The sequence below is a fragment of the Rhipicephalus microplus genome, chromosome 10 (assembly GCF_043290135.1).
Source record: "Rhipicephalus microplus isolate Deutch F79 chromosome 10, USDA_Rmic, whole genome shotgun sequence".
In the NCBI taxonomy this organism is placed as follows: domain Eukaryota; kingdom Metazoa; phylum Arthropoda; class Arachnida; order Ixodida; family Ixodidae; genus Rhipicephalus; species Rhipicephalus microplus.
In genome coordinates this window covers 9,753,533-9,779,072 of record NC_134709.1, presented here as the reverse complement: position 1 = coordinate 9,779,072, position 25,540 = coordinate 9,753,533, and the positions used below count along the sequence as shown (strand labels likewise).

The following is a 25,540-nucleotide window of genomic DNA, read 5'->3' as shown; positions in this document are numbered from 1 at the left end:
ACACTTGAGAGTTTGACCCACTTCAGTGTCCGGCGGCTTCTCTACAAAATGTAATTCATGACATTCATGACATACGTGTCATGACTTTCATGTTATGACGAGCCAATTATACTCGTCATATAGTCATGTTTTTCCATACCAAGTTTGGTATTGATATAATTATCGAAACGGCCAGGAGAGCTAAAATTCGCAGACAGACAGACAGACAGACAGACAGACAGACAGACAGACAGACAGACAGACAGACAGACAGACAGACAGACAGACAGACAGACAGACAGACAGACAGACAGACAGACAGACAGACAGACAGACAGACAGACAGACAGACAGACAGACAGACAGACAGACAGACAGACAGACAGACAGACAGACAGACAGACAGATAGATAGACAGACAGACAGACAGACAGATAGATAGATAGATAGATAGATAGATAGATAGATAGATAGATAGATAGATAGATAGATAGATAGATAGATAGATAGATAGATAGATAGATAGACAGATAGATAGACAGATAGATAGATAGATAGATAGATAGATAGATAGATAGATAGATAGATAGATAGATAGATAGATAGATAGATAGATAGATAGATAGATAGATAGATAGATAGATAGATAGATAGATAGATAGATAGATAGATAGATAGATAGATAGATAGATAGATAGATAGATAGATAGATAGATAGATAGATAGATAGATAGATAGATAGATAGATAGATAGATAGATAGATAGATAGATAGATAGATACGCTCAAAGTCGCCGAAGCTCGCTAAGAAATGCTTCGCATTTAAAACACTGTTGACCGGAAACAGACATCGGAGTGCTGCTTTAGTTGCATGTGGCGAGCGAGAAAGCGTCCTGTGCGCGCGCGATATGTACAGCCTCCCACTTGTTTAACCTGAACGCGCGAGCGTCGACCAATGTGTCAATAGACAGATTTATGGTGTTTTTCACTGGGAGATTCAGAGCGACCGCCGAAATCCCGGAGCGAGCACTCGGATCGCACGAAGCCACCTCTGCCAGTGAAACACGAGAATGCTCCGTGAGAGGTGCCCCGGAAGTTGATTATGCATACGTCACGCAAACCGGTTCCGGAAACAGTTTCTTTTTCCGCTCTCTTCGTTTCCTTGGCAACTTTGGCCGCCACTGCAGGGCGCGCATTTCGACCACGCAGTTAAAGCTTTGTAGAACACTTTAACGCAGTCGCGAACAGCAGTTGTGTAGCAAGTATGGACGAGCACGCGGAATTGACACCGGCTGTGCGTCGGCTGTTGCTGGGCGTTTTCAGAAACAGCGGCAACGATCTGAACGGTAAGTGCGACGTACTTGACGCTGATAATAAACTCTGCACGGAATGCTAACTTTGATAGCTCCGCATGAAGACTGGTCAGATAATTGTAAAGCATGCGGGTACACGTGGTAACGGCCGCAATCGGCGCTCGCAAAAATACGGCATGTTGTGAGCAGGCTTTTTTTTTTTAATCAGAGCAGTTGCTTACCCAACACCTTACAGTCCTACTATTTAGAATATCACAAGCGCCGGAATTTTCGCAGCGCTCACCAAGCTGCTGTATTACCTTTAATAAAAATGCATGGCGATCTCTGTATTCGCGCATGAATACATGCATGAAAAATTTACTAGAGAAGTAACGTTTTCTTGGTGATTCTTGACCTCTACTCTTTTGGTGTTAACCCGCAAATGTCTTTTCTTTTTCTCTATTTGAAGGTGCTACACAGTGTGACGCCACCGACGCTTTGTCACATACACAGGGCGCATTTTTAGGAAATGGTAAATTGGTCTACATGTGTCTCTGTAGAACTAGTTTTGTATACAGTCGTCTATATATGTAGAGGACAATGCCTTGACGAGCAACGTGTAAGGACTACTTGAAGAAAATTGTGTACCTGCTTAAAATTAACACATATTAACATACTACAATGCTTTTCAATTATCAAACACAGATTCTGCAGCGTCTACTGGTGCGTCACCAAGTCGGGCTTGTCAGCCAGGGACTCCTGCACGTGGTAAGCATGCATACACAAACATGCTAGTGGCATTAGGATGAAGATAGGTCCAGCAGATTGCAAACCCTCTCAAAAAAACCACGAATTACGCAAAACCATTTAATGGCTTCTTGCTCACGCTTCTCAATATTGGGTGCTTAAATAATAAAATTGAATTCAACGAATAGTCAGCTGCACGAAGAGGCCCCATATTTATTATGCAGTGTTTTCAAATTTACTCTCTAAGAAAATTATGCTGTGAATAAGTTATGTATAGTAATATTATGAATTTGCATGATTGTCTGTTCTGATATGCAAAGCGATCCCCACAGCACCCAATATTTGCTGTGCCAAAACAGTGTGACAGTACTAATGCTTTACAGTAAGTGTTCTATGGCTCAGAGAGCATATAGCTTCGTGCCCTGTATCAAAAAAGTCTATTAATGCCAGTTTATATGTATTTTATGTGTGTATAATGCATATTTCAGCTGCAGGGTGTGAGTGGACGAGTGGCGAGACGAAGCTGCTGCTGGACCTCTACGCCTCATATTTCCCTCAAGTTGGCCCTCTGAAAAAATTTCGCAACAAAAAGGCCATGTTTGAAAAAATTGCAACAGACATTAATAATAAACTGGGTGTAATGAGAACTGGTGAGCAGTGCTGCTCTCGGTACAAAACCGTACTGAAAAGAAAAAATGTGGCAGCTGGGAAAAATAATACGTCTGGCTGTTCCCCACAAGAAGTCCCCTACGAGGCCGAGCTTGAAAAAATCAAGTGGCTGGACGACAGCTTGGAACCAGAAGTGGTACGCGACGCAAGTGGAGTGGTATCAAAAAAGACATGTCCACAGTCATCCACCGAGTCTGTTCCACTTGCTGGTTCAAGCTCGTCAACGTCACACTCTCCATCCAGCTCCGTTGGGCAGGACGACACTCCTGATTCAAAAAGAAAACGCCCGAATTCAGCACGCGAGCTCCACCTGCAAACCTTCTTTGAAAAAATGAAGGAGTTAGATGAACGGCGAGCAGAGCGAAAGGCTGAAAGAGACAGCAAGAGGGAAGAGCGACGACTTGCTAAAACACAGCGACGAGAAGAAATGCACAAAGAAAAGATGAATCTTCTCCGTGAAATTTTCAACTTGAAGAAAAATGAATAAAATGTGAAAAGCATGTTTATTGTAAGCATTGTACACATGTGCACGTTGGCAGGCGCATTGATAACAGATTGACAATGTTTGTTGTTGAGGTGAAATAAGGGTTCCAGGGCCCTTTTACAAGACAAAGTTGCAATGATCATTATAATTTCACGCCGTTTTGATGGTAAGAAAAGCTGAACAAAGACTAAGAAATGCAGAACGTTTGTCCATGCAAATTTTCATCAGGCAAATGAAATGTTAATGCACAAGCAATAACCAAATTGCATGACAAAGAAGCCATTTCTCACAGCAGCAGTCACCATGCCTAAAGGACCCCTGACAAATTTTTGTTTTGACTTGAATGCTTTAATTAAGAGCATTGTGTCCGGTAGTCCCCAAACTTTGATCATAAATATTGCAATGTACTGTGTAATTAATGCAAGAATGGCTCCTTGTGACTAATTTTGGCATCACTGTAAAACTACTACTGGAATCACAAAAAATTACACAGCGAACAATCTCAGGAGTCATAAGACTATGTAGACTCGGGCTTTTGTGACGTTCAGAGCGCACTTTTTGAATTTGGGCACCATGCGTGGGAAACAATGAGTCGGGATGGGTGTTCATTACGAATATTCCTCGAAGCGACAGGTTTAACTGACAAGCATAGTGCCCCAACTGCAAGACAAACAACACAAACATTTCAAGCTCGTAATTTTGGTGACATTGTTCCATTAACACAAATGCTCCTCAGTGTAGCCTGCACTAGCTTGGACTTATGCCAATGTCACTACATGTTTCTCAGAATGTTTGTGGTGGCTGACGAGAGCTGGAGCCCAGCTATGTTTGGCCGGTTGACTTTGTCACTTTCTCGTGTCTCACCAGCACGAAGAGTGCAGTTACTATCAATATCACCAGCTATCTTCAGCTGCAGTAGCCATACCGACCAACACGCTGCGGCGTTAGCACTAGTCAGCAATAAGCATGCTGATGGCTTCGCATAGGAAACAATTACACTGATCCAGTCAGATTCCTGCAAACATCTTGGGTTGACTCACGCTATGTGGAAGCTGCTACGTGTCACAAAGCTAAGAAACAAAAAAATCAGGCTGCGCCCTAGCAAGATGAGTCACTACAACACAGTGCGGCATGCATTTTAGCTGGTTAGTACAGTGTTTCCTGTAGAAAACAGTGCTAAAGGATGGGACAAAGCAGGGACACAACCATGGCAGAGACACAACCATGGCACTGACTAACAGCCAAATGTGTCTTATTCTTCCAGTCTAGGTATATACACTCCACCACTAATCTGAAGGGTGAGAAAAAGCAAAAAAAAGACACACACAAATGTTGGCTGACTCAGGAGGAAAGAAATGCTCAATAAGACAGGAGAGGTAACTCCTTCAGAGAGAGGGAAATATAAGGGAAACTGATGCATGTTTCGCCGCCGTTGTAAATGATACGCTTCAGAAATGAGGGGCATGCATTTATCATGATTCTATTTTTTTTTGTTTCCTTGAGATTGTGGTAAAGTATATATACGCGGATTAGAAGAATAAAACGAATTTGCTTGTTAGTCAGCGCCGTAGTTTGTGTCCTTGCTTCGTCCCGTCTTTTAGTGTTATTTTCTGCTAGAAATCTCTACAACACGAAACAAAATTTACAACACCTTAACGTTTCTTGTTTTGTGTACACGTAGGCAGTCCTAACTTTAAATCAAATGCGCATCGCTTGCATTAAGCGCTCACGCTTCTCCTCGCCTTGGCGACGCAGTGCATCTTCAGTTGATGCAAGCGGGCCATTGTTGGGGGGAACATCATCCGGTTGTGCCTCCCATTCCCACGGTGCATGTTCATCATCGATGTACGGCGGCACATCCACATCACCACAATTAATGCACATATTGTGCAAAACACAACAAGCTATAATGAACTTGTTCATTTTGTCTACAAACAGAAAGTCCAGGTGCAGCAGCTGGCGGAACCTGGCCTTGAGGTCTCCAAAGGCATTCTCAATCTTCACTCTCGTTGCCGAAAAGTGATAATTGAAGGCGCGCTGCCTCGCGTCAAGGTGACCATAATTCCTGAATGGGGTTATGAGGTAATCTCGAAGCGGGTAGGCAGCGTCCCCGAGAACGTGGTACTTCCCGGAACAGCACACATGCGGCAACTTTGAAGAAAGCCTCGATGTCCTGAAGATTCTCGAATCGTGAATCTTGCTGGGGTGTCCAGTAGTCACATCGAGAAACTTCTTTTTGTGATCACACAGAGCTTGCAGTGTCAGTGACGGATAACTGTGCCTGTTCACATAGGTTGAACGCACTTTTTTTGCAGGGCAGCGGATGCTTATGTAGGATCCGTCAATGCAACCGATCGTGTTGGGCACTCCTGACACCTGTGACAGTGAGAGAAAAAGAACACACCTGTAGTGAACTTCTTGAAGTAAATAATCTTAACACTTGATGCAGTAGTTTTGTTGGTCTTAGCGGAGTTAACTTTAGGTGACACAAGTCTTTTACATGCCAGAACTATGGAATCATTGTACGGAACACCACAGCAAAAGGCATTAGAAATTTTAAGTGCCAGGGGTCCCTTTCAGGGTGTCTACCAATTTCATATTTCTAAATTCCTTGAATTTCCCAGGTTTTCCATCATGATTCAAAGCAAATTCCATGACTGCCACGTTTGCATGGAAAACACTGTACACTGCAAACAAACCCGAGTAGAAAAAAAAAACCGGGCGCTCTATAAAGGTAAACATAATTACCAGACGCACTCAAAATGTTCTCAGGGCATGCGACAATTGTGAAAAAACATGTAAATCTGGCCAAAATAAAACCCCTGAGCTAGGCAGTGAGCAAGTCAGCTGTTTGATGTTCCGAAGAACCAGGAAGAAAACACACAAGTTAAGAGTAACCGCAGATGAAGTTTGAAGGTGTCTGCGATCGTTTGACATCGCAGTCAAAGCTGCTGAGAAACTTAGAAGTGGTGCCATTTGGTGGCATTCGTGTAAAATGAAAACACAGGAGCCTGGCCGGTTCTGCCACTGGAGTAAAATCTATTTTACTATAATGGATGTAGCCCACGCCGGTTAGGATGTGGATTGGATTTAATTAGATCGACCTGAACTACTGTATTTACTGACTCACCTATTTATATGTAGATTAGATTAGAACTGATTCGACCTAGATTGATGTATTTACTATTGATTTGCGCCGCCGCCTAATTTGCACACCTCTAAAGTATACTTTTCAACAAAAAAAGTAAATAACTACTACTCGCATATTCTATGTATCTTGCCTTGACAACGAGTAACGACAACGTTGCAAGAACATAGCCATACTGCAAAATGTTTTTTTTTTTTACGACAAGCACATGCATTTATCTGGGCTGTCATACTTGAAGTGAAATGAAAGCTGGGGTCAACGTTTAAAGTGCTGACATTTGAATATGTGGTGGTGAGAATGAATTTGTCAAGGTGGAACAGTTTCCTTGATTCTATAGATGAATCATGAATGTCCGCATGTTACCTTGATTTACGTACTCTGCTGTAGACGTGACACTGAAAAATAATTGCAGATTTATTTACACAATCTCACAAAACTGAAATGAAAAATTTAGCTGAAGTTACCCAAGTTCTACCCTGGAAACACGAGCTACCAGCATAAGTGTGTAGCTGAAGACGTTTGGTGTTGCACCACCAATAATAATAATAATAATAATAATAATATTATTATTATTATTATTATTATTATTATTATTATTATTATTATTATTATTATTATTATTATTATTATTATTATTATTATTATTATTATTATTATTAAAAGACATGAGTAGCCCAGCAAGCTTCAGCTGATAGCAGTTCTAGCCTAGAAAAACCAGACGGCCTTCAAGCCGGGCCGAAATCGTGGCATAGACAAAACATGCATAAATCTACAGACGTGAGTCAGATATGCCGTGTGATATGTAGAAGCAACAGGCACCAAAAGAGTGGATATACCAACATGGATGTTAAAGAATGCTTTAGCCAATGTGAAGGACAAGTTGCCGAGCAGAAATTTCCTTAGTCTAGTTTATGCCATAGGCTGACATAATTGTGACCAGTACATCGGTGAAACTGGTAAAAGTTAAACAACACAAATATGATACCACAAAACGACGCGTGGCCTCGACTGCCCTCCCTGAACACACGGAATCACAGACCACCAAATAGACTTGTAAAACTCTCGAATCCAGATACAGACAACTGTACATACGCTGCACAGGAGTGATGGGAGGCTTCTGACAATGTACTCTCTCTGCTTACGTCACGTATTTAGGCGTACTGAAGTACACTGTGCCTTTTTCATGACTTTTAAACAAGGCTCTCTCCCATATGAGGTACTGAAATGTCAGTAAACTTTGTGTTCTATGGGTCCCTTTCGCGTTTACACTCAGAAGCAAGAGTTATGCACTGTCCTTTTTTTTTTTTCACACACCTTCCAGCAGCCCACTGTAGTTGCAGCTGAGAGACTTTTTAAGCTTTGATGAATGGCGATGCTTATTTTTGTGACGGTCCCACAGAACTGCTGTCAGTTTTCATGACCTGGCCTGGTTTTTTTGAAATTCCCTGACTTTTCCACGTTGGCAGACACCCTGCTTTTATGTGCACTGTAAATGAACAATACATGTTTCTCTAGCATTTCTCATTTGATAGTGAGACTGCTTGACAATAACCCCATCTTTCAAGCGCAACTTAGTACCACATCCCCTGTGCCCCAACGGCAGCTTAACCTGCTACAATCAATGTATTATGTGACTATTCTCTAAAGTAAGCTTCAATTAGACAACTCATTTGTTGTGTTTGCCATGGAACAGTGAAATACCTAAAATTCTTACTTGTTCGAAGTCCGCTGACAGCTGATCAAGATCTCCTGGAAATGATATTACCTCTTCGGCTATATCAAGGAAATATTCGAGCGTGCGCTCCACGACTCTAAATGCTGTCGCAGTTGCCATGCCAAAGCGTCCAGCAACGTCCCTCAGGCACGCCTTGTTTGCAGCAAACCTGACACAGCAAACACACATTATGGAAGAAAGTGATCAAGTAAAGCCTGCTTTGTGAAATAAAGGCATGAAATATTTGCATCAAAATTAGCAGCCGTAAGAAAAGTAGAAGCTCTTAACACTGTTCTCTCTGGCTGTGCAGTTGCAAGCGGTCATATTTCATTGGTTTCCATTGCATCACACTTAGCAACTTTCAAGGACAAAAAGCACAAGCGGCGTAGCCACGGGAAGGCTACTAGGGAGATTTAACGCCGCCGAAATTGTTAAATTTCACATGTGTATATTCTCTACACACGCGCACATAAACACACGAACAAAAATTTATAATGGTTGGACTCCCCGTCAAAATTCTGCGCACGCAACGAAAAAACGTACTTCTACGCCGAAGCACTTGAAAGCATTAAGATTATACACACTGGTAGGCATGACTTTTAAAACAGCGTGCAGACTTACCACAGAAAGACCAGAATGTGCTCTTCCGCGGTTTTCGAGGGGGACCCACCACGATCACTGCATGGGTAGTGACGCGAGCCTTCAAAACCACGGATCAACGTTTCCGCGACACGCCTCGACACCCTGAAGTCTTGACGGAACTGCAGAGAAGGAAATGATAAAAAGATGAAATTAGGTTCATGTAGTATTATGAAAAGAGGGAGCTCCGCGCTTACCTGCTCGTCTGTGTACAGCCGCGCAACGTTCTCGATGAACCCCAAAATTTTGGGACGTTCGCGGTGGGACTCCGAAAAAGTTTCCCGAAAGAAGGCTTCGCATAGCGCTTGTCTTTCCTCGAAGTCTTCGTCGTCTGAGCTGGACGAGCTGCTGCTTGAAGTGCTTTCGTCGCTAGACAGAAGTTCCGCCAAGGCAGCGAACGCAGCCATTTTGCAAAACTCAGCAACGTACAACGACGGAAGTGACGTATGCTGCTCGTCGTGTTTCCGCCCGAATCTGCGACTTGTCGGCGGAGCAGTGCGAGCAATCCGCCTCGGAGCGAGCTGCTCTGAAACTACCAGTGAAAAGCGCGGATCCACTCTGAATCTACCAGTGAAATGCGGTTTCGTCGCCACGGAGCAAAAAAACCTGCTCCGAATCTACCAGTGAAAAACACCATTAGTTGCGCGTCCGCAGCAGCCATAAGCACGTGGCTTGTCCTTCAAAATTGCTAGCAGGCTGCGTCCGTACGGACTTCATGGACGCAGAACTAAACCTGCTTTAAGCGCCGAGTCCCGACGTCCTAGTGCCTGGTTCCCGTAACAATCTATCAGAAAGCAGCTGCACAGGACTGTTCATCAAGTACATGCGTGTTTCGTTCATTTTGTTGCCTTGTTTTGTTGTACGGCACTTATCGACTAGCCACTCGACGCTGCCGTGTTCAGGTTTAGGAAATGGGTGGCTGCCCAAACAGCACCCAAAAAGAACAAGCAGTGATAAACGAGATTTGCAGCCAGCGAAAATGATCATAAACATCGTAAAGCACCTGTCACACACTTACCGACATGTGGTATACACAGTCACATTGAGTACTCAGCCGCAAATCCCGTAAGCTTGTCGTCGCAGCTGTTACTTTGCACGTCACTTTAACCACAGGGTGGCACCCTTATCGATGCCGTTGACAGGGCAGAGTGAAGGGGGCAACGCACGCGCGATTTCTTCCCTTAAAAGGCCCAGTCCCGAGGCCTCCAGATTGACAATCCGCTCTTTCCCGCTATCAACTTAAGTGGCGCGGCACGCGCAAATCAAACGTCTTTCAACTATAGCTGGGCTCGGCTTTGCGCAGTAGTTGCGTGGTCCACTTACACAAGAATTGATGGATACGTGGGGTTTAACGTCCCGAAAACACCATATGATTATGAGGGACGCCATAGTGGAGGGCTCCGGAAATCTCGACCTCCTGGTGTTCTTTATCGTGCACCCAAATCTGAGCACACGGGCCTACAGCATTCCACCTACACAAGGCAAACATCCACCGTTAAAATCAAGTACACAGCCGCAAATCATTTCGTTGGTACGTTTGCTACTGATGGTGAATAAATATGATTTTGCGCTTTGTAATGGCTGTGCCTTGAAACATCCACTCGTTGCGCAATTCGAGCATTAGGGCGATTGGCGTCATTCTCTTTTACCAGGCAATATCACATGCGTTGAAGGTCCGCGCACATCAAACCAAGTTCAAATGATAGAGGGTATAGTTTCAATCTCGCCATCACTACACTTGCCAAAAACGCTGTCTCCTTCTCGCCACTTATTTTTTTTTCAAAAGACACGTGGAACGTCCGCAATAAGCATTCAGCAAGTAGGGCTTTTGCGCTTTTTGAGTGCACGCTGTTATCTTTGTTTGCACAGTCCAAAACGCAGAAAGCGAATGGAAATAAGTCTATCATGCACGACAGACATGCGAGGCAAGTGAGAGTGCACATGCGACTGCATGGTAAAGCAGAGTAGGCGACAACTGCCAACAAATATTTCTCATATACCGACCAATCGACAGCTTGTTTCATCAGCGAATAAGTATTGCTTCATCAAAATAAAGCCCACGCGTAACATTTATTCTTATTTCTGGAATAAGGCGTGTATAATCTCAAATAATTCGCTATGACCTCTCCGAAACGGCCGGATGGTTGATATCTCACAGCGGGGCAGTGATACCTGCTCTTGCTTGATACTGTGTTAACACAAATATTCCTTTTCAACCTCCATACTTCAGGAAAAGTACGCGGTTTAGTGGAACGGTTCCCCGATTGACCTCAATATTGAAATGCAAGCCTCACTTGTATTCAGAGGCAAAGGTCTGCTTTTGTTGACCCGAACAGCAAATAAATTCGGTTTATTGCTTGGAACCTTTCTGAAAGTGAAGTTTGCCCTTATATTGGCCGCAGTGACAACACTCCGATGCTCGCGTTAAGACGGAAGTTTATTTGAACTCCCTGGGGAGGGGGGGGGGGGGTACAGAATATAGGTCGCGTTTTTCGGCTAACGCGAGTGCCCATTTAGATTTCGTTTTAGATCTGGAAGAGCGTCAAATATTTGCTCAGATGATACGAGAAAGTCACGGATATTGTGGCGGGAAGGAGGCGTTCACCATTGACCCTGCATCAGGTGCACTTCACCACGCTACTTCCTTACTTTGTTTAAAAATAGGTGCCACATAAATTCTAATACAGAGAGCGAACTGGATCGAACAGTTGATGTTGTTTGACGAAGATGGCTACAGCACAGGCTTCGATCACGCGATTGATTTTTTACCGAAATCAGATAGATACAAAAAAGCCTGGCGTTTTTTTGTATCTCGGATTATTATTTTCATGTGTTACTCTCATGTTCACACAAGGTGAAGAAGAAATGGTAAAAAAATTGTTCTTGGTAACGCAAATGTGAACATCATACTTAACCGCGAGTGTTTAATCAGTTTGAAGCCCGAACATTTTTGAAGAATAAAAATGGCACATTAATTTGTGACTGTGCACGCTTCCCAAGTGTTCTAGGTTCAATTACCACTCGAACCACAGTTTATTATTCCACCCCATTCTGTATCGCCACACATGACCGACATAGAAGCCACGACTTTGTACACCGCAGCGCAATGCCATAGTCACTGATCTACAATATTGTGTTTAAGAAAATGTCAGTAATTTTCCTGGGGCAGGCAAACAGCTTTTATTTCCTTCATGTTAGAAGAATAAGGACCCATTGCTCTAATAGCAGCATTCCAGCGTCTTGACGGTTCACACTATACGTGACGTTCCGCAGACAGCAAGAAACAGAAGAACCTTCTACATCAAAAGCCACCCACTAAATAGGACTCGATCAATTGATAGCTTGCTCTGCATGCGGGAATAAACCTACAGCGAAAGTGGCGAAGTTCGATTCGGAACAGCCTTAAGTACCCCGTTGTTACTCCTGTAGTTGACGCTCCCGTTCTTTTCTGTACGTATGTGTGGGTTTTTAAATGTCCAAAGAAGCTGGCGTTAACATGTATAGATACCTTTTTTGAGAAAGACTGCTTCAACGCTCAGACTTTATTGCATCTTCAAAAAGAAGAAAGCGATCAATTTTTTTCCGGGTTCTTTATTTTGGAGAATGTCCCGGCTGAAATTTCTTTCTAAGTGATACGTTTTGTAGAGCTCTGCAACTATGCCAAGAAACAGGGCAACTTCAGCAGTGTCCGTAAAGGATATCATTTGAAGCAATGAAAACTGAAAGCTTTTTTTTTTTTTACAGTGAAATGGACAAGCTTCGTCGTCAATGGGAAACTTACTTTCCCCTAATTATGTGTTTGAGTGCGTAGCAATAAGACCACTGGGTCAAAAGTTGCTATATATAGCTGCTCCTCATGCCTCGACATTAAAAGCGCAACAATATTATTTTAACAATTTTGAGGTCCAAAAGCAGCTACAAGCTTATTCTGAGAAAATGGGAAACAGAAGCGCTAAAGAAACGAGCTTCTGCGTCTCTCCTTCTGTCCTTGTTTCTTTGGGCCGTTTGTGTTCCGTTTTAACACAAAAATGTATCATGTCGAAGCCCGCCGATACTAATACACATCATTTCCGTCACGGAAGTACCTTCAATAAAAGTGCACGTGGGACACTGGGAAACAAAGTTTGAATTTGATGACTTAAAAGTCGTACCCGTGTCTCCACGAGCAAGGACTTTTGAGCAAATTAGCCAGACGCACAGCTAGTGCAGATCCCTTCAAGCGTTTGTGGCACGTCAGAATTTCTCAAACACAGAGAGAGAGAGAGAGATAAAGATGCAAGGAAAGGCAGGGAGGTTAACCAGACGCACATCCGGTTTGCTACCCTGCACTGGGGAAGGGATAAAGGGGATGAAAACAGCGGGGGATGAAAATAAAGGCAGCTGAAGGTGACATTTACATAATTAATGCATCTGGGGAGAGGTTGATGAATATGTGGGCCCCCGGCCCAGCGTTTGGCATTTCGGCGGGCTTTGAAATGTCATGCTATGTCCAGCCGTTATTTTTACAGAAACTTATGAGGCATACAAACAAAACACTAAAACAATGTACCAAAAGTATTTGTTACAAGAATGTGGGCAATAACGTTTATCCACTTTATTTTTCACTATGAAACTTATGATTAGTTCACTCATTGTAATAATTCCCGTACAGTGGTAGTCAGAAATGTCGACTGTTATTCATGGGCCCGACATTAGAGCAAAAAATTACGGCCCCCTATCTAAATCATGCAGTATTTCACAAGTTTTTTTTTTAGGGAAAGTACAAACTTTCCGCAGTGCAGAAGACGGCGCTTTGTGTCGTTTTGTTAGCTTTTTCACGTGGGCGTATATAAATGTTAGTTTTTTTTTTCTCATTCTGTGCATGAAGACCTTTGTGTGGGCAGCGTATAGTAGATTATATACTAGTGTTTTCTATGAATATTTCTTTGTAGTCACCACCTATAAGTCACAGTCTCTTGAAAAATCAACACATAAGAAATAGTGCAATGCTTGAAATTGAAACATCGCTCCTCAGTAATCTTCATCGCGTGGTTACGAAACAAAAACACGGGCAGCTTTCATATCTCACTACGACAAAAGAAATTTTTACCGATAGTTCTCCGGCAAGTTTGTGTGGATCTTAAACGAAGTCATATTGGAAGGGCTGACGGTTTGTTTGATTGAAAGAGGCGGAGGCAAGATTGAAAAAGGGCGGATACGGTGACGTGAAAACCTATTTCTTGCATCATTGTCTTCTGCGCTCATCGTCTCAATTTTTGAAGGAAGTTTCTTTTTCTTCGCCTTCGAAAACAGAAACGCTATTTGCGCAAACTATTACCAGTCAATCTTTCCATGTGTTTCATGAGTGCCGTTTTCGCTTTCTGTCCCGGTCTGCTGTGGCCTCTTCGTTCCCTTCAATACTGTCATGATTGCTTCTCTCCCCCTTCGCACTAAAACCACAATACTCTCCGATTGGCTTTTCACCTTCAAGCATAGAAAGCTCTCAGCGCTATCGGTGAAGGCTCCACAGTTCATGGCACGAAGTGAGCCGAAATGATTGCCTTCTCAAGCCATGAAAATTAATGAAAACTTCGTTTTAATGCTCGAATAATAACCTGGCAAGCCATCGGGATATTATAAAAGCAGATATCAACTAGGCTTTCAAAGCGTGAGAACCAAAAAAAGGGAATTTAACCTACACGCAGAATGTAAGCCTATGTTTACTAACACGCTATTCGAAACCGCTGTTTACTCCGATATGAAAACAAAGCGGGCTAAAGCACGTCAGCCAGCCGCCTCATTTTTGATTTCAATCAGTGCATGCAGAATCCAGAATTTTGTGGGTTTTGTTAGTTTAACACGGGCATTACAAAATATACAGCTGCATGTATCGGCCATTTACATATTAGAAAACTTGCACTTTAAGCGAGCATGGTTCCGAGAAACTCAAGTATCGGGACAGAAGAGTCTTGTTCTGGGCCTCTTAATACATATTTTGGAGAGTCCACGAACCACTCAGCCTCGAAAAACACGTAGACAAAAAGAAAAAGTTTGACGAACACACAAAGCTGGAACTAGCAGCAGTTTAATGAAAGAGCAGCTACTCGTCGAAATAAAAACTAAGACGCACTTGCACCGTCAAGGTGCAGTAGGGGTAAGAATGGTGGTCATGTGAAAAACGAAGCACAGCCAAAACGCCCACGGGCCTAAAAAACCACTCAAATTTTTAAGTACGTTTCTCCTAAAATTCACCACTTTTCGCGATAACGATATGTAGGATACACTTACACAGCAATCATGTCCATGTTTTTTTCTTGCTTTTCATTCACTTTCATTTGCCTTCTCGCATTTCGTGGCACCCATATCAATAATTTCGGTATCAATAAAAATGGGTGAGCAGTCTTGGCAGCAAGGCGTTGACCGGAAGTTTTTAAAATATGCGATTAAACAATGAGACATCGTTCTTAAGGGGCGTCACTTCTTAAGACAGAAATTTCGTCTGGCATAAAATTATCACGAATATTTAAAAGTAGGCTTTCGATGAAGTGTTTGATATTTCAGGTCGTTTCTCATCTTCATAGTTTTCATCACGGAGTTCATAGTTGTCCGAATTTATTATAACTTTTTTATTCTAAGTAAATATAAGAACATTCCATCGATATCTGTTCCTTTTTTATGGAAATTATTGTAATGTCTGCTGTTGATTCCCCCCCCCCCCCCACGCTCTCTTTCTTCTCCGTCTTTCAATATCCTACATCCCGTTTGCCACAAAATTTTTGCAAGATCACTCAATTTGCTCTTTCTCTGCTTTAACGAATTACATTTCAACAATTCTAGAAAGGTTGCTTCTATTTGGGCACATGATGAACAGGACATACCCACTTCGAACGTTAGGTCACATCGCAAGAGATATAGCTTGAACATGTTCTAAGTGTCATTCATATGAATTTTGCTAATTAGCACAGCTTTTAACTACTTTGAGTTTATTGCCGTCACTTTTTTCAGACGATCCATCACTCACTTAATACTCATAGTTTACTCACTAATCAATTCATTTGGTTTGGTTAAACGGCAAAGTGATGTATGACTTTCGCTCCCCTAGACGACAGTAAGTGGAGACTAGTGGATGGGTCATAAGCAAGCCTGCAAGCGTTCAGTTGGTCTTTTGTTGAGATGCCTGTGATTTTTTGCACTGTAGGCTGCCTTTTAGTCATGTCAGCTTTCGTATCGAAAATTTGAAGCCTTCTCATTTATAACAATGTTGGCATGTTGATTGCTGAAACTGTGCATTTCGGTCGAAGGCATTTCATTGTGAGAAATAAAAAAAAATAAACAGAAAACTGCCTTCTACAACCTAATGGTACACTAAAGCAAAACAATTAATCAGTTTGGACGATTTAATTGTACTCTGAGAAATCTAACGTCTTTAATTTTCCCATCACAATTTTTTTCAAAGAGGGGAAAAACGTAGTGTCACGAATTTCAAAAAATATTTTTGATACTGCCTGGACGTTGTTTTATGGCGCAATGAAATTTGCTAAAATTTCGTATGTTAGGCCAATGACGCCTCCAAGAACAACGCTCTTGATTTTTACTGATTAGGAACCGAGTAGGTTCTAGTACATGCCGTCAAAATCCGTGACGTCATGTTGTTCGGTGGAGGAGTTTTAAGGTGACGTCACCACCTGCACTTCCTTTTTGCGTGTTTTGTTTTCTGATCAAGCGTCAGATTTCGATTTGATTGATATGTGGGGGTTAACGTCCCGAAACCACCATATGATTATGAGAGACGCCGTAGTGGAGGGCTCCGAAAATAAGCGTGAGATTTCACTAAAGTGCTATTCGGTGCATTTAAGGCAGCGCATTAGTATACATATACAGATTGATATGTGAGTTTTAACGTCCCAAAACCACCATATGAATATGAGAGACGCCGCAGCGGAGGGCTCCGGAAATTTTGACCGCCTGGGGTTCTTTAACGTGCACCCTAATCTGAGCACACGGGCCTACAACATTTCCGCCTCCATCGGAAATGCAGCCGCCGCAGCCGGGATTCGGTCCCGCAACCTGCGGGTCAGCAGCGGAGTACCTTAGTTCCTAGACCACCATGGCGGCGCTTTTTTTCTCTCTATCTGAAGTTCAGAAAGACCAGCATCAGTATATAATATAAATTGAGCCTTCCGCGGTCTTAATCTAACCGCCCGGCATCGGGCCACAACATTACTATCTTAGTGTACTCTTTCTTTTTTGTTCTATAAAATAAAAAAAAATGGCTGCGTTTCCAAAATGGGAAACATTCAGATGGGAATACGCGTAGCTTTTTTTCACAACGAGAAGTTTTTTGCTAAAACGACTTTTGAACATTCTTGACCAGTGAACCACCGCATTTCATGTATAATAGTGTGTGTAGAGGGAGACTGCGTTATTACAGTATCGGGTGAATAATTAGTTCAAATAATTCATTTGCAACAACACTACGAAGAAAAGGTTTTAATGAAGGCGCTTTCTCAATCTTCACTGCTATGCTTACTGATGTTGCCACCGAAAACTTCAAATACAGCAGTCTGTTCAGGGTATGCTGCGCATGTTATTTCGACAGAACAGAAACGAGTATAGAATGAACAATTTATTGTTGTCAACACAGATTTTTCTTGAGGTTTTGTATGCACCAAATTAACAGCAAGATATGTAAAGACCCGGTTACAAGAGTGTACTCTGCATAATGAACAAGTCCGAATTATCGCTTTTCTCGTAATTTATGCGCGATGCTGTGTAGAAAGCCACTGCTGTGCCTGACGTTGTTTCCGGAAACAACAGCTCTGTACGTCATATAGTAATGTCGAGATTAAGAGTGCTAATCTTCATCGGGCAATGAATAAACATTCTCTGCACTTATTCCATACGAGGGCAGCACATCTAAGATATCAGCCAAATCGTCTCGCTTGATGGGGTCACAATGCATATTGAGTTACTCACAAAAAAGATTATCTGTTTTGTTTTTTTCTTGAGTATTTCTCATTATTATAACGCAGTCATGGGACAGAGTGCGGGGGCATGCGATTAATTAATGTCGTATTAGTATGGCTAAAAAAAAGTTCACATAGGCTTGTGAACGTCCCTTGTCAAAATTTGATGCTCACGGTTTTCAGTATTTAAGGGTGAACAGAATAACAAAAGGATGGTCTGGAACAGAAGGAAAATACAAACAAAAATTTGTCATATAACAGCACGCTCGCAATAATACAAAAGAAGGAGGAAATAACCGACGATACTTCTTTTTTCTTCTGTTGTATTCGTGCGTGCGCGCTCTTTTATGATTCCCTATCAATTTGTTCAAATAGTTACTTTTCGCGTATACTTTATTAATTGAAAAGTTCACATGAGCCGCCCCGATAATAGAGTGGTTACAATGCTCTGCTGCTGATCAAAAGGATGCTGGTTTGATCCCGGCCCCACGGTCGCATTTCGACGGTCGCAACACTTTATAAGTGTGTATATACTACTGTGATTTAGGGCATACGTTGAAGATCTCCAGGTGATCGACACTTTCCATGCCATACAGCACAACGAACCTCATAACTACATTATTGTTGTGACACGTAAAACTTAGGATTTATAATTATTTTCCATGTTCACGCAATTTTACCCTGCCCCTTGAACATCCACTAGCCTAGCATAGTGAAGCGCCAAACAGTATCTTCCGGTTAAACTATGTATTCTTAAATCTCGAAAATTCCCGTGTAGTATTCTGCTATGTGTGTAAACTTTGATTAAATAATTTCACGTCAACTGTGATTAACTCAGCAATTTGCTTGGGTTGGTTTGTGTAAGCTGATATAAGATAAATGGCGCATTTTCATCATCTATACAGGGTGTTTCAAGAAATGTGTCCAATATTATTTAAATATCACAGAAAAGAGGCACTTGTTGACTACCTGCCATGTTTCCATTACTTTAACAGAAGGTATCTTCGGGTGTGTACAAAATTGATTGATATGTGCGGTTTAACGTCCCAAAACCACCATATGGTTATGGGACACGTCGTAGTGGAGGGCTCTGGAAATTTCGACCACCTGGGGTTCTTTAACGTGCACCCAAATCTGAGCACACGGGCCTACAACATTTCCGCCTCCATCGGAAATGCAGCCGCCGAAGCCGGGATTTGAACCCGCGACCTGCGGGTCAGCAGCCGAGTACCTTAGCCACTAGACCACCGCGGCGGGGCAGGGTGTGTACAAAATTACGGCAGTTCTTACATAATTTGAGACTATCAACATTTCAACCTATGGAAATAACTGATCGAGTCCAAGGGGCGAATCACAGTACTTCCTACGAATAGTCCACAGCCGCTTTGCAATTTCGGAAAGGCTGTCTCTGTTTGTCAGCGCGTAGTGATGAGTTCTGACCAATTTAGCTGGCAAATACGAAACCGACGCTCAAACAGAGCATGCATCTACCATTCACTTCGACAACGCCCTGAATTTTGTGCAAGAAACGTTTCCTTTCTTCCTTTCTTCCTTTCTTCCTTTCTTCCTTTCTTCCTTCCTTCCTTTCTTCCTTCCTTCCTTCCTTCCTTCCTTCCTTCCTTCCTTCCTTCCTTCCTTCCTTCCTTCCTTCCTTCCTTCCTTCCTTCCTTCCTTCCTTCCTTCCTTCCTTCCTTCCTTCCTTCCTTCCTTCCTTCCTTCCTTCCTTCCTTCCTTCCTTCCTTCCTTCCTTCCTTCCTTCCTTCCTTCCTTCCTTTCTTCCTTCCTTCCTTCCTTCCTTCCTTCCTTCCTTCCTTCCTTCCTTTCTTCCTTCCTTTCTTCCTTCCTTTCTTCCTTTCTTCCTTCCTTCCTTCCTTCCTTCCTTCCTTCCTTTCTTCCTTCCTTTCTTCCTTCCTTCCTTTCTTCCTTCCTTCCTTCCTTCCTTCCTTCCTTCCTTCCTTCCTTCCTTCCTTCCTTCCTTCCTTCCTTCCTTCCTTCCTTCCTTCCTTCCTTCCTTCCTTCCTTCCTTCCTTCCTTCCTTCCTTCCTTCCTTCCTTCCTTCCTTCCTTCCTTCCTTCCTTCCTTCCTTCCTTCCTTCCTTCCTTCCTTCCTTCCTTCCTTCCTTCCTTCCTTCCTTCCTTCCTTCCTTCCTTCCTTCCTTCCTTCCTTCCTTCCTTCCTTCCTTCCTTCCTCCTCTTTCTCCTCTTTCTCCTCTTTCTCCTCTGCCTCCCCCTCCCCTTTACCCGCAAATTAAGTTCACGGAAGTTTCCGTTAATACAGGGCCACTTTACACACGTGCCTTATTCACAATTGAAAATTGCCATGAAGAGCTAGTGGAGGCACAAGAAAACGGAAATATGACATAGGGCATGCAGGCGTACACAAGAAGCGTCCGGGCGATTGCATATCTATAAAATGTCAAGCAGGCAACATTAACGTTTTTATATTAACATTAGCTAAAAGGCACCTTCTAAAGGCCCTAAAATGAGTTTTCTTTTTCGCAAAATGTTAAGCAACATGGTAAAATTTGCCAACAATAAGAAATTGCATCCAGCTATGATACTGGCATGCTAAGAGAGTCATGAATAAGTAAGATTCATAAGCCAGAAGTCTATACAAGGTCTTTAGTAATATATAGAGCACTTTTTTACTATAACGCTACAACAACATGGCGCAGTGTAAACGAAGTAACTAAAGAAAACAAAAATAAAAGCTTCGCTAGTGGTGTGTACTCATCTCACTTCCTCGTATCCTTATGGCTTTCCAGCGTTTCGCGCGAAACCCGCTCAAAGTGATCTACTGCCCATCGTGTCCACATCGACTACGCTGACACTCGCATGTTTCGTTGAGCACTAAAAACAGTTCAGGAAGCGGAAACAAAGTTTCCCGAAAGGTTAAATAATGAGAAAAAAGGATAAAGTGAGGAAGTGGGCCCACAAATGGACGCTTTTATCGCTACCGAACGTGCAGCACATTTAGCAACAATGTCTGAATACTATAGTATTTAGGTAATAGTATTCAAAAACGCGAAAAGGAAAGTGAGTATACTCACTTTCGCACTTATTGTCAACCCGAGGCAGCCAATGATGATCAAAATCTAGCAAAAAAAAACAAGCAAATAGACTGAGCATGCTGTTAGGCTAACAATAGCCGGAACTCCTCAGAAACGTGATGATAATAAGAATGTATGCGTTCTCAGCCGATATGATGGCGGAAATTCTCTGTTCCCCTGCTGACCCAGTTCCGTCCAACCACTCGTGCGAGCATTACTGTGTTTATGCTTGTTTCGTACAATGGCATCTACTGTGTTGCCTTATCCACAGCCCCTTTAACGCCAGGGAATAAAAAAGAAACGAAGGCGCTTAGACTTAGATGTGTCACTATTGGAGATGACAAGAGAACGAATGCCTGGGGACTTAACGTCATCTGCCAAGACATTCGCGACTTATCGAGCCTACACACGTGGCCAAGCTAAGCTCACGATGCCGGTATGGAGGACAAATCGAGGATTAGAGTGAAAAAAATGTACACATATATACAGATCGAGAGAGGCTCGTTAATAAAATAAAAGCTAAACCACATCACGTCTCTTTGAACGGTGTTTTCACGTTAGGTAAATATCATAAGCACAGCTCAAGCGAACTCAAAGTGAGAGACCTCCTTTCCTCTAAATGTAACTAGCGTTTCGTGAAATATACCTAGAAGCATCAAATCACGACGTGCATTAGTAAACCAGCTTGGCTTTTATTCCAAAAGTAGCGCATTCCTCCGCGTAAAAGAAGTGTACGTTTTCGAAATAAACCATCATTGATACCACAATCATGTTGCATTGAGGTCGGACACCCCGTGTTAGCATATTGAGGTATGAGAAACACCTGAAAAAAAAAGTAAAAACGTGATGGGGGAGGAGAGGTTCTGTGTAACTTGTTTACTATCCATAGGTAAAGTTGATCTACCTTAAAATATGAAAACATTTTTTATTAGCTGATGCTTGAATTTTTTTGCTTATTTATTTATTTGTTGTTTTGTATTCTTCTATTGTGAATGCTGCCTACACAAACGACGTTACGAATTCTGACCTTACTTTCGGTAGCAGTGCGATCTACAAAGTGATACAACTCTACCAGTCAAGTAAACACCGAGTGATGAGATGAAAAGCAAAACACGTAATTTGTAACAGGCAGTGCTCGGTGCCCTCCGCATTATGGCCATCTATCTAGCCGCTTACGTCACGGTGCTCTTGCTATCACCCCTTCAACTTGATGATTGATTGACTGATTTATATGTGGGGTTTAACGTTCCAAAACCACCGTATGATTATGAGAGACGCCGTAATGAAGGACTCCGGATATTTCGACCACCTGGAGTTCTTTAACCTGCACTCAAATCTGAGCACACGAGCCTAGAGCATTTTTGCCTCCATCTAAAATGCAGCCGCCACAGTCGGGAATCGATCCCATGACCTGTGAGTCAGCAGCCGAGTACCTTAGCCACTAGACCACCGCGGTGGGCCCTTTAACTGGCGTGAACCAAGTAAGGGAGGGTCCCTGTTCACGGCTAGTTACCTTTTCATCCACTTTTTTTCTTCGCAGTTACATTACAATTACTTCTATTAACGTTCCCTACGGTTCCCTCTTGGCATGATTGTCAGGTATGTCTCAATAATATTGTGTCCAGTAAAGAAAACGAGTGCGCAAGATGTATACTTCTTTCCTTCATGGATATACTTTTGCTACGTTTAGCTTGAATTCCCGCTCATTTTAAAATACACTGCTTTACCACCGCACCAACAAAGGGCACATAATTGCTCGCAGATGTGTAATGGTAACCTCGTATCTCCCAAGAAAAGAAGAAATGAATATTGAGAAATAGAAAAAAAAACTTTCTGGCCAAGAAATATTCGAGGCGGGAGTCGAACCCACATACCCTGGATCCGAAAGTCAGCAACCTTACCAATCGACACGCTATAAGAGCATGGTATAGCCATTGTATCGTGTAGAGTAGCAAGGGGACGAGAAAGAGAAGTGAACGTGAGGATTGGAGATGTGATGGTGTGGAGGAGGGAGAATAAATCATAGCAATTAAAGTATGAGAAAAAGATGAAACAATACATAATGAGAAAAAATAAAGAATGAGGAAGCAATCTATAAATAGAGAAAGAATAAAAAATAAGGAGAGAACCAAAAATGATCATAAAAGCAGCGCGAAAAAAGGGAGAAAAGAAATAGAGGGAAAAAAAGAAAGCAAAACTTGCATAAACAGGAAAGCCAAGACTACATAGAGGCGTGACGGTTTGGGCTCGTGACGATTGTTATAGCGTGAGCTCAGAACGACGACAAAAGAACGAGACTGGCGCAAACTTCACACTCAGTTTACTGTGCACAGTGCGAAAACATAAAAGAGGCGAGAAACATTGTGACAAAAGACGAGCAATGCAGAAGTGATTAGGGCAAAAAGACAAAAAAAATCAAGATAGAAACGATGCTGAAGAGTAAAATTGTCACTACTTGTCACATTGTTTCTTGTCTCTTTTATACGTTTTCGCACACTGCACAGTGAAGTGAGTTGGAAGTTAGTTCTCGTCTTGTTCTTTTGTCGTCGTTCTGAGCTGCCGAACAATACTCGCTGAATAGGGGCCCATCAGATCTGCCGTGTCTTTAGTATTGCACATTTACTGCAAGCTATGCTATTTTAATCCTCTTTTATCGCACAATTCTGGGCTCCTACGCCGATGACATGGTCTCGTGAAAGTTCGCAATGCCTCGAAGTGTATTGCCAGGTCTGACCAGATCTTCAAAATGTCTTGGCTCACGAGGCATTCAAGTTTTTCGCCTCAAAGTGCTTAGAAGGCATCGATTATGCCTCATCAGCGTGAAATGGACGTCTGATTCCGATACGGCATTCACTCAGCAGAAGGTGTGGCTGACTCAACTCTTCAGTCAGTGATTTGCATGAAAGCTCTGAATGTCGGAAAATGTGACCAGGTACGCTTGAGTGCGCACAGTACAACTGCGATATCATCCGGAAAGGCAGTTTTCTGTCTGTATAGTTTCCTTCATTCGCTCAAGCATGTAATTCTCGACCTTTGCTTTTCCCGGCGTGGTCACTGCACTTTTGCGCGCAAACATCACAGGCTATCAAACCGCAGCTTGCGTTTTCTTGCAGCTATACCCATTCCATATTTCGTTATTTATTGCTTACCGGGGCAATCATCTTTTACTGCAATTCCTAGTTCACCTTTGCACTGGTTAGTTTGGATACGGGCCCATGAAAGCATCACAATCACAATGCAAGAATTTAAAAAAAGTTACTGTTTTTTTACAATCGTCGATTTGATGGCCGAAAAACCATTTTGCGTACGAACCGGCAAAGTGATGCCCACTTAAGGAAATATTGGCCGAAAAAAATATCGTGAGATTTTTTTGTTATTTGAACTACTTGGGGGGTCGTACAGAGGTCACAATAAAACGAGATGTTCCACACTGTTCGAAACACGAGCACTCGTAAAGTCGACGGTTACTGAGGCTTTTGACGATCACCGCTGGCACTGACGTTTAGTCGAGCAAAGAAGCTTAGCTCATGGACAGTCAACAAAACACGTTCGAGTTGACGAAGAACTTTGGCGGGGACTTTGAACCTGGAACCGATCTTAAGAACAACGCACCTGTCTTGACCTTGTGCTTACCAATCCCACGAAAGGGATGAGGCTTCAAGAAAAAAAATAATGCTATGGGTTAAGTTATTCTTGTAATTCTTGAACTACGGCGTGTGCAAAGCAGCCGCAGCACAACACTATTACTGCCGTTCGAGTGAATGCTCTTTTCGGCGCTTTGATTTCAGCCTCGACCACAATGCGTGATCGCGCGCCCTTTTTTCTTGGTGATCAACTTGAACTCTCCTACAAACGCCATTACAACAGTCTTAACGTTTATTAGCACGTTCAGAGGCATGATTTTATGCTTTTTTAACCCGTAGCTTGGCGGGGCTGCATTATTCAATATCGACAAAACTACCAGCGGCTGTTAACCTTCCTCGTGTGTACGTACCTGCAACAGTGATTACGGCCCCGCCGTAGTGGTCTAGTTTCTAAGGTACTCGGCTGCTGACCTGCAGACCACGAGATCGAATCCCGGCTATGGCGGCCGCATTTTTGATGGAGGCGAAATCGTTGTAGGCCGGTGTGCTCAGATTTGGGTGCACGATAAAGAGCCCTCCACTACGGCGTCTCTTATAATCATATAGGTGGTTTGGGGACGTGAACCCCCACATATCGATCAAATCAAATAAATAGTGGCTGTCCACTCGTACCTATTACTAACAAAAAATATGTACCCATGTCCAACAGTATTTTATAATACATTGCGGTGACCATATTAGTCCAATTTTTGGAGTAATCAAACGCGTCGCAGATATAAATTAAGACAGATACAAACACTACTCACACTGTTTATTATTAAGAGGTACTCTAAGATATTTGCTTGTCTTGTTTTCTAATCTATGTGGCGTTCGTTCTTTTGAAGGTGAACTATGCACTAAAAACATGATAATAAGAAACCATAGGAGAATGTTTGGTGCCTAGTGAGTGAGTGTCTTCTACTAACTTCTAACTCAGCGTATCCTCCTCTCGATGAACTCTTCTGTAACTAGCTAGTATTTCTCTATTGTGAATATTTGAGTTGTGTACACTCTTTTGTTGAGCGAACATTTATTCGTGTTAAACCAGTGCGACTAAGTTCGGAAGGTTGTACCTCGATGCCTATTTGTATGTGTTTGTGATATTGCACTACTTTACGAGATAAATATAAGCACTATAGAAGTAGCCGAATTCACATAAACGCTCAGCTTTCCTTAAAATACTTAATCAAGGAAAACTGGTAAATATTAGTGAATCCCACCGCTGTTCTTCAGCTGTAGCTCATTTAGGTTG

The 25,540-nt window shown here is 42.6% G+C and overlaps 3 protein-coding genes across 5 annotated transcripts in view; 1 reads left to right on the top strand and 2 right to left on the bottom strand.

The window, feature by feature from the left end:
• The window catches only part of LOC119181180 (uncharacterized), a 767,515-nt gene that overhangs the window by 602,863 nt on the left and 139,112 nt on the right, over window positions 1-25,540 (bottom strand). The window lies entirely within an intron of this gene.
• LOC119183278 (uncharacterized) lies at window positions 955-3,186 on the top strand. Its single transcript, XM_037433642.2, has 4 exons — window positions 955-1,324; window positions 1,740-1,802; window positions 1,976-2,038; window positions 2,506-3,186. Exons 1-4 carry the CDS (start codon window positions 1,243-1,245, stop codon window positions 3,171-3,173), a joined length of 876 nt encoding a protein of 291 aa, XP_037289539.1. The 5' UTR covers window positions 955-1,242; the 3' UTR covers window positions 3,174-3,186.
• On the bottom strand, window positions 3,171-9,298 carry LOC119183277 (putative nuclease HARBI1). Of its 2 annotated transcripts, XM_075875002.1 has the most exons (4): window positions 8,869-9,298; window positions 8,654-8,793; window positions 8,033-8,201; window positions 3,171-5,546 (listed from the first exon to the last, which is right to left on the bottom strand). In XM_075875002.1, the coding sequence occupies exons 1-4, from the start codon at window positions 9,076-9,078 to the stop codon at window positions 4,869-4,871; spliced, it is 1,197 nt and encodes a 398-aa protein (XP_075731117.1). In that variant the 5' UTR covers window positions 9,079-9,298; the 3' UTR covers window positions 3,171-4,868. The 2 variants fall into 2 exon arrangements, with proteins under 2 accessions (XP_075731117.1, XP_075731116.1); XM_075875001.1 differs by having other exon boundaries at window positions 8,654-9,298.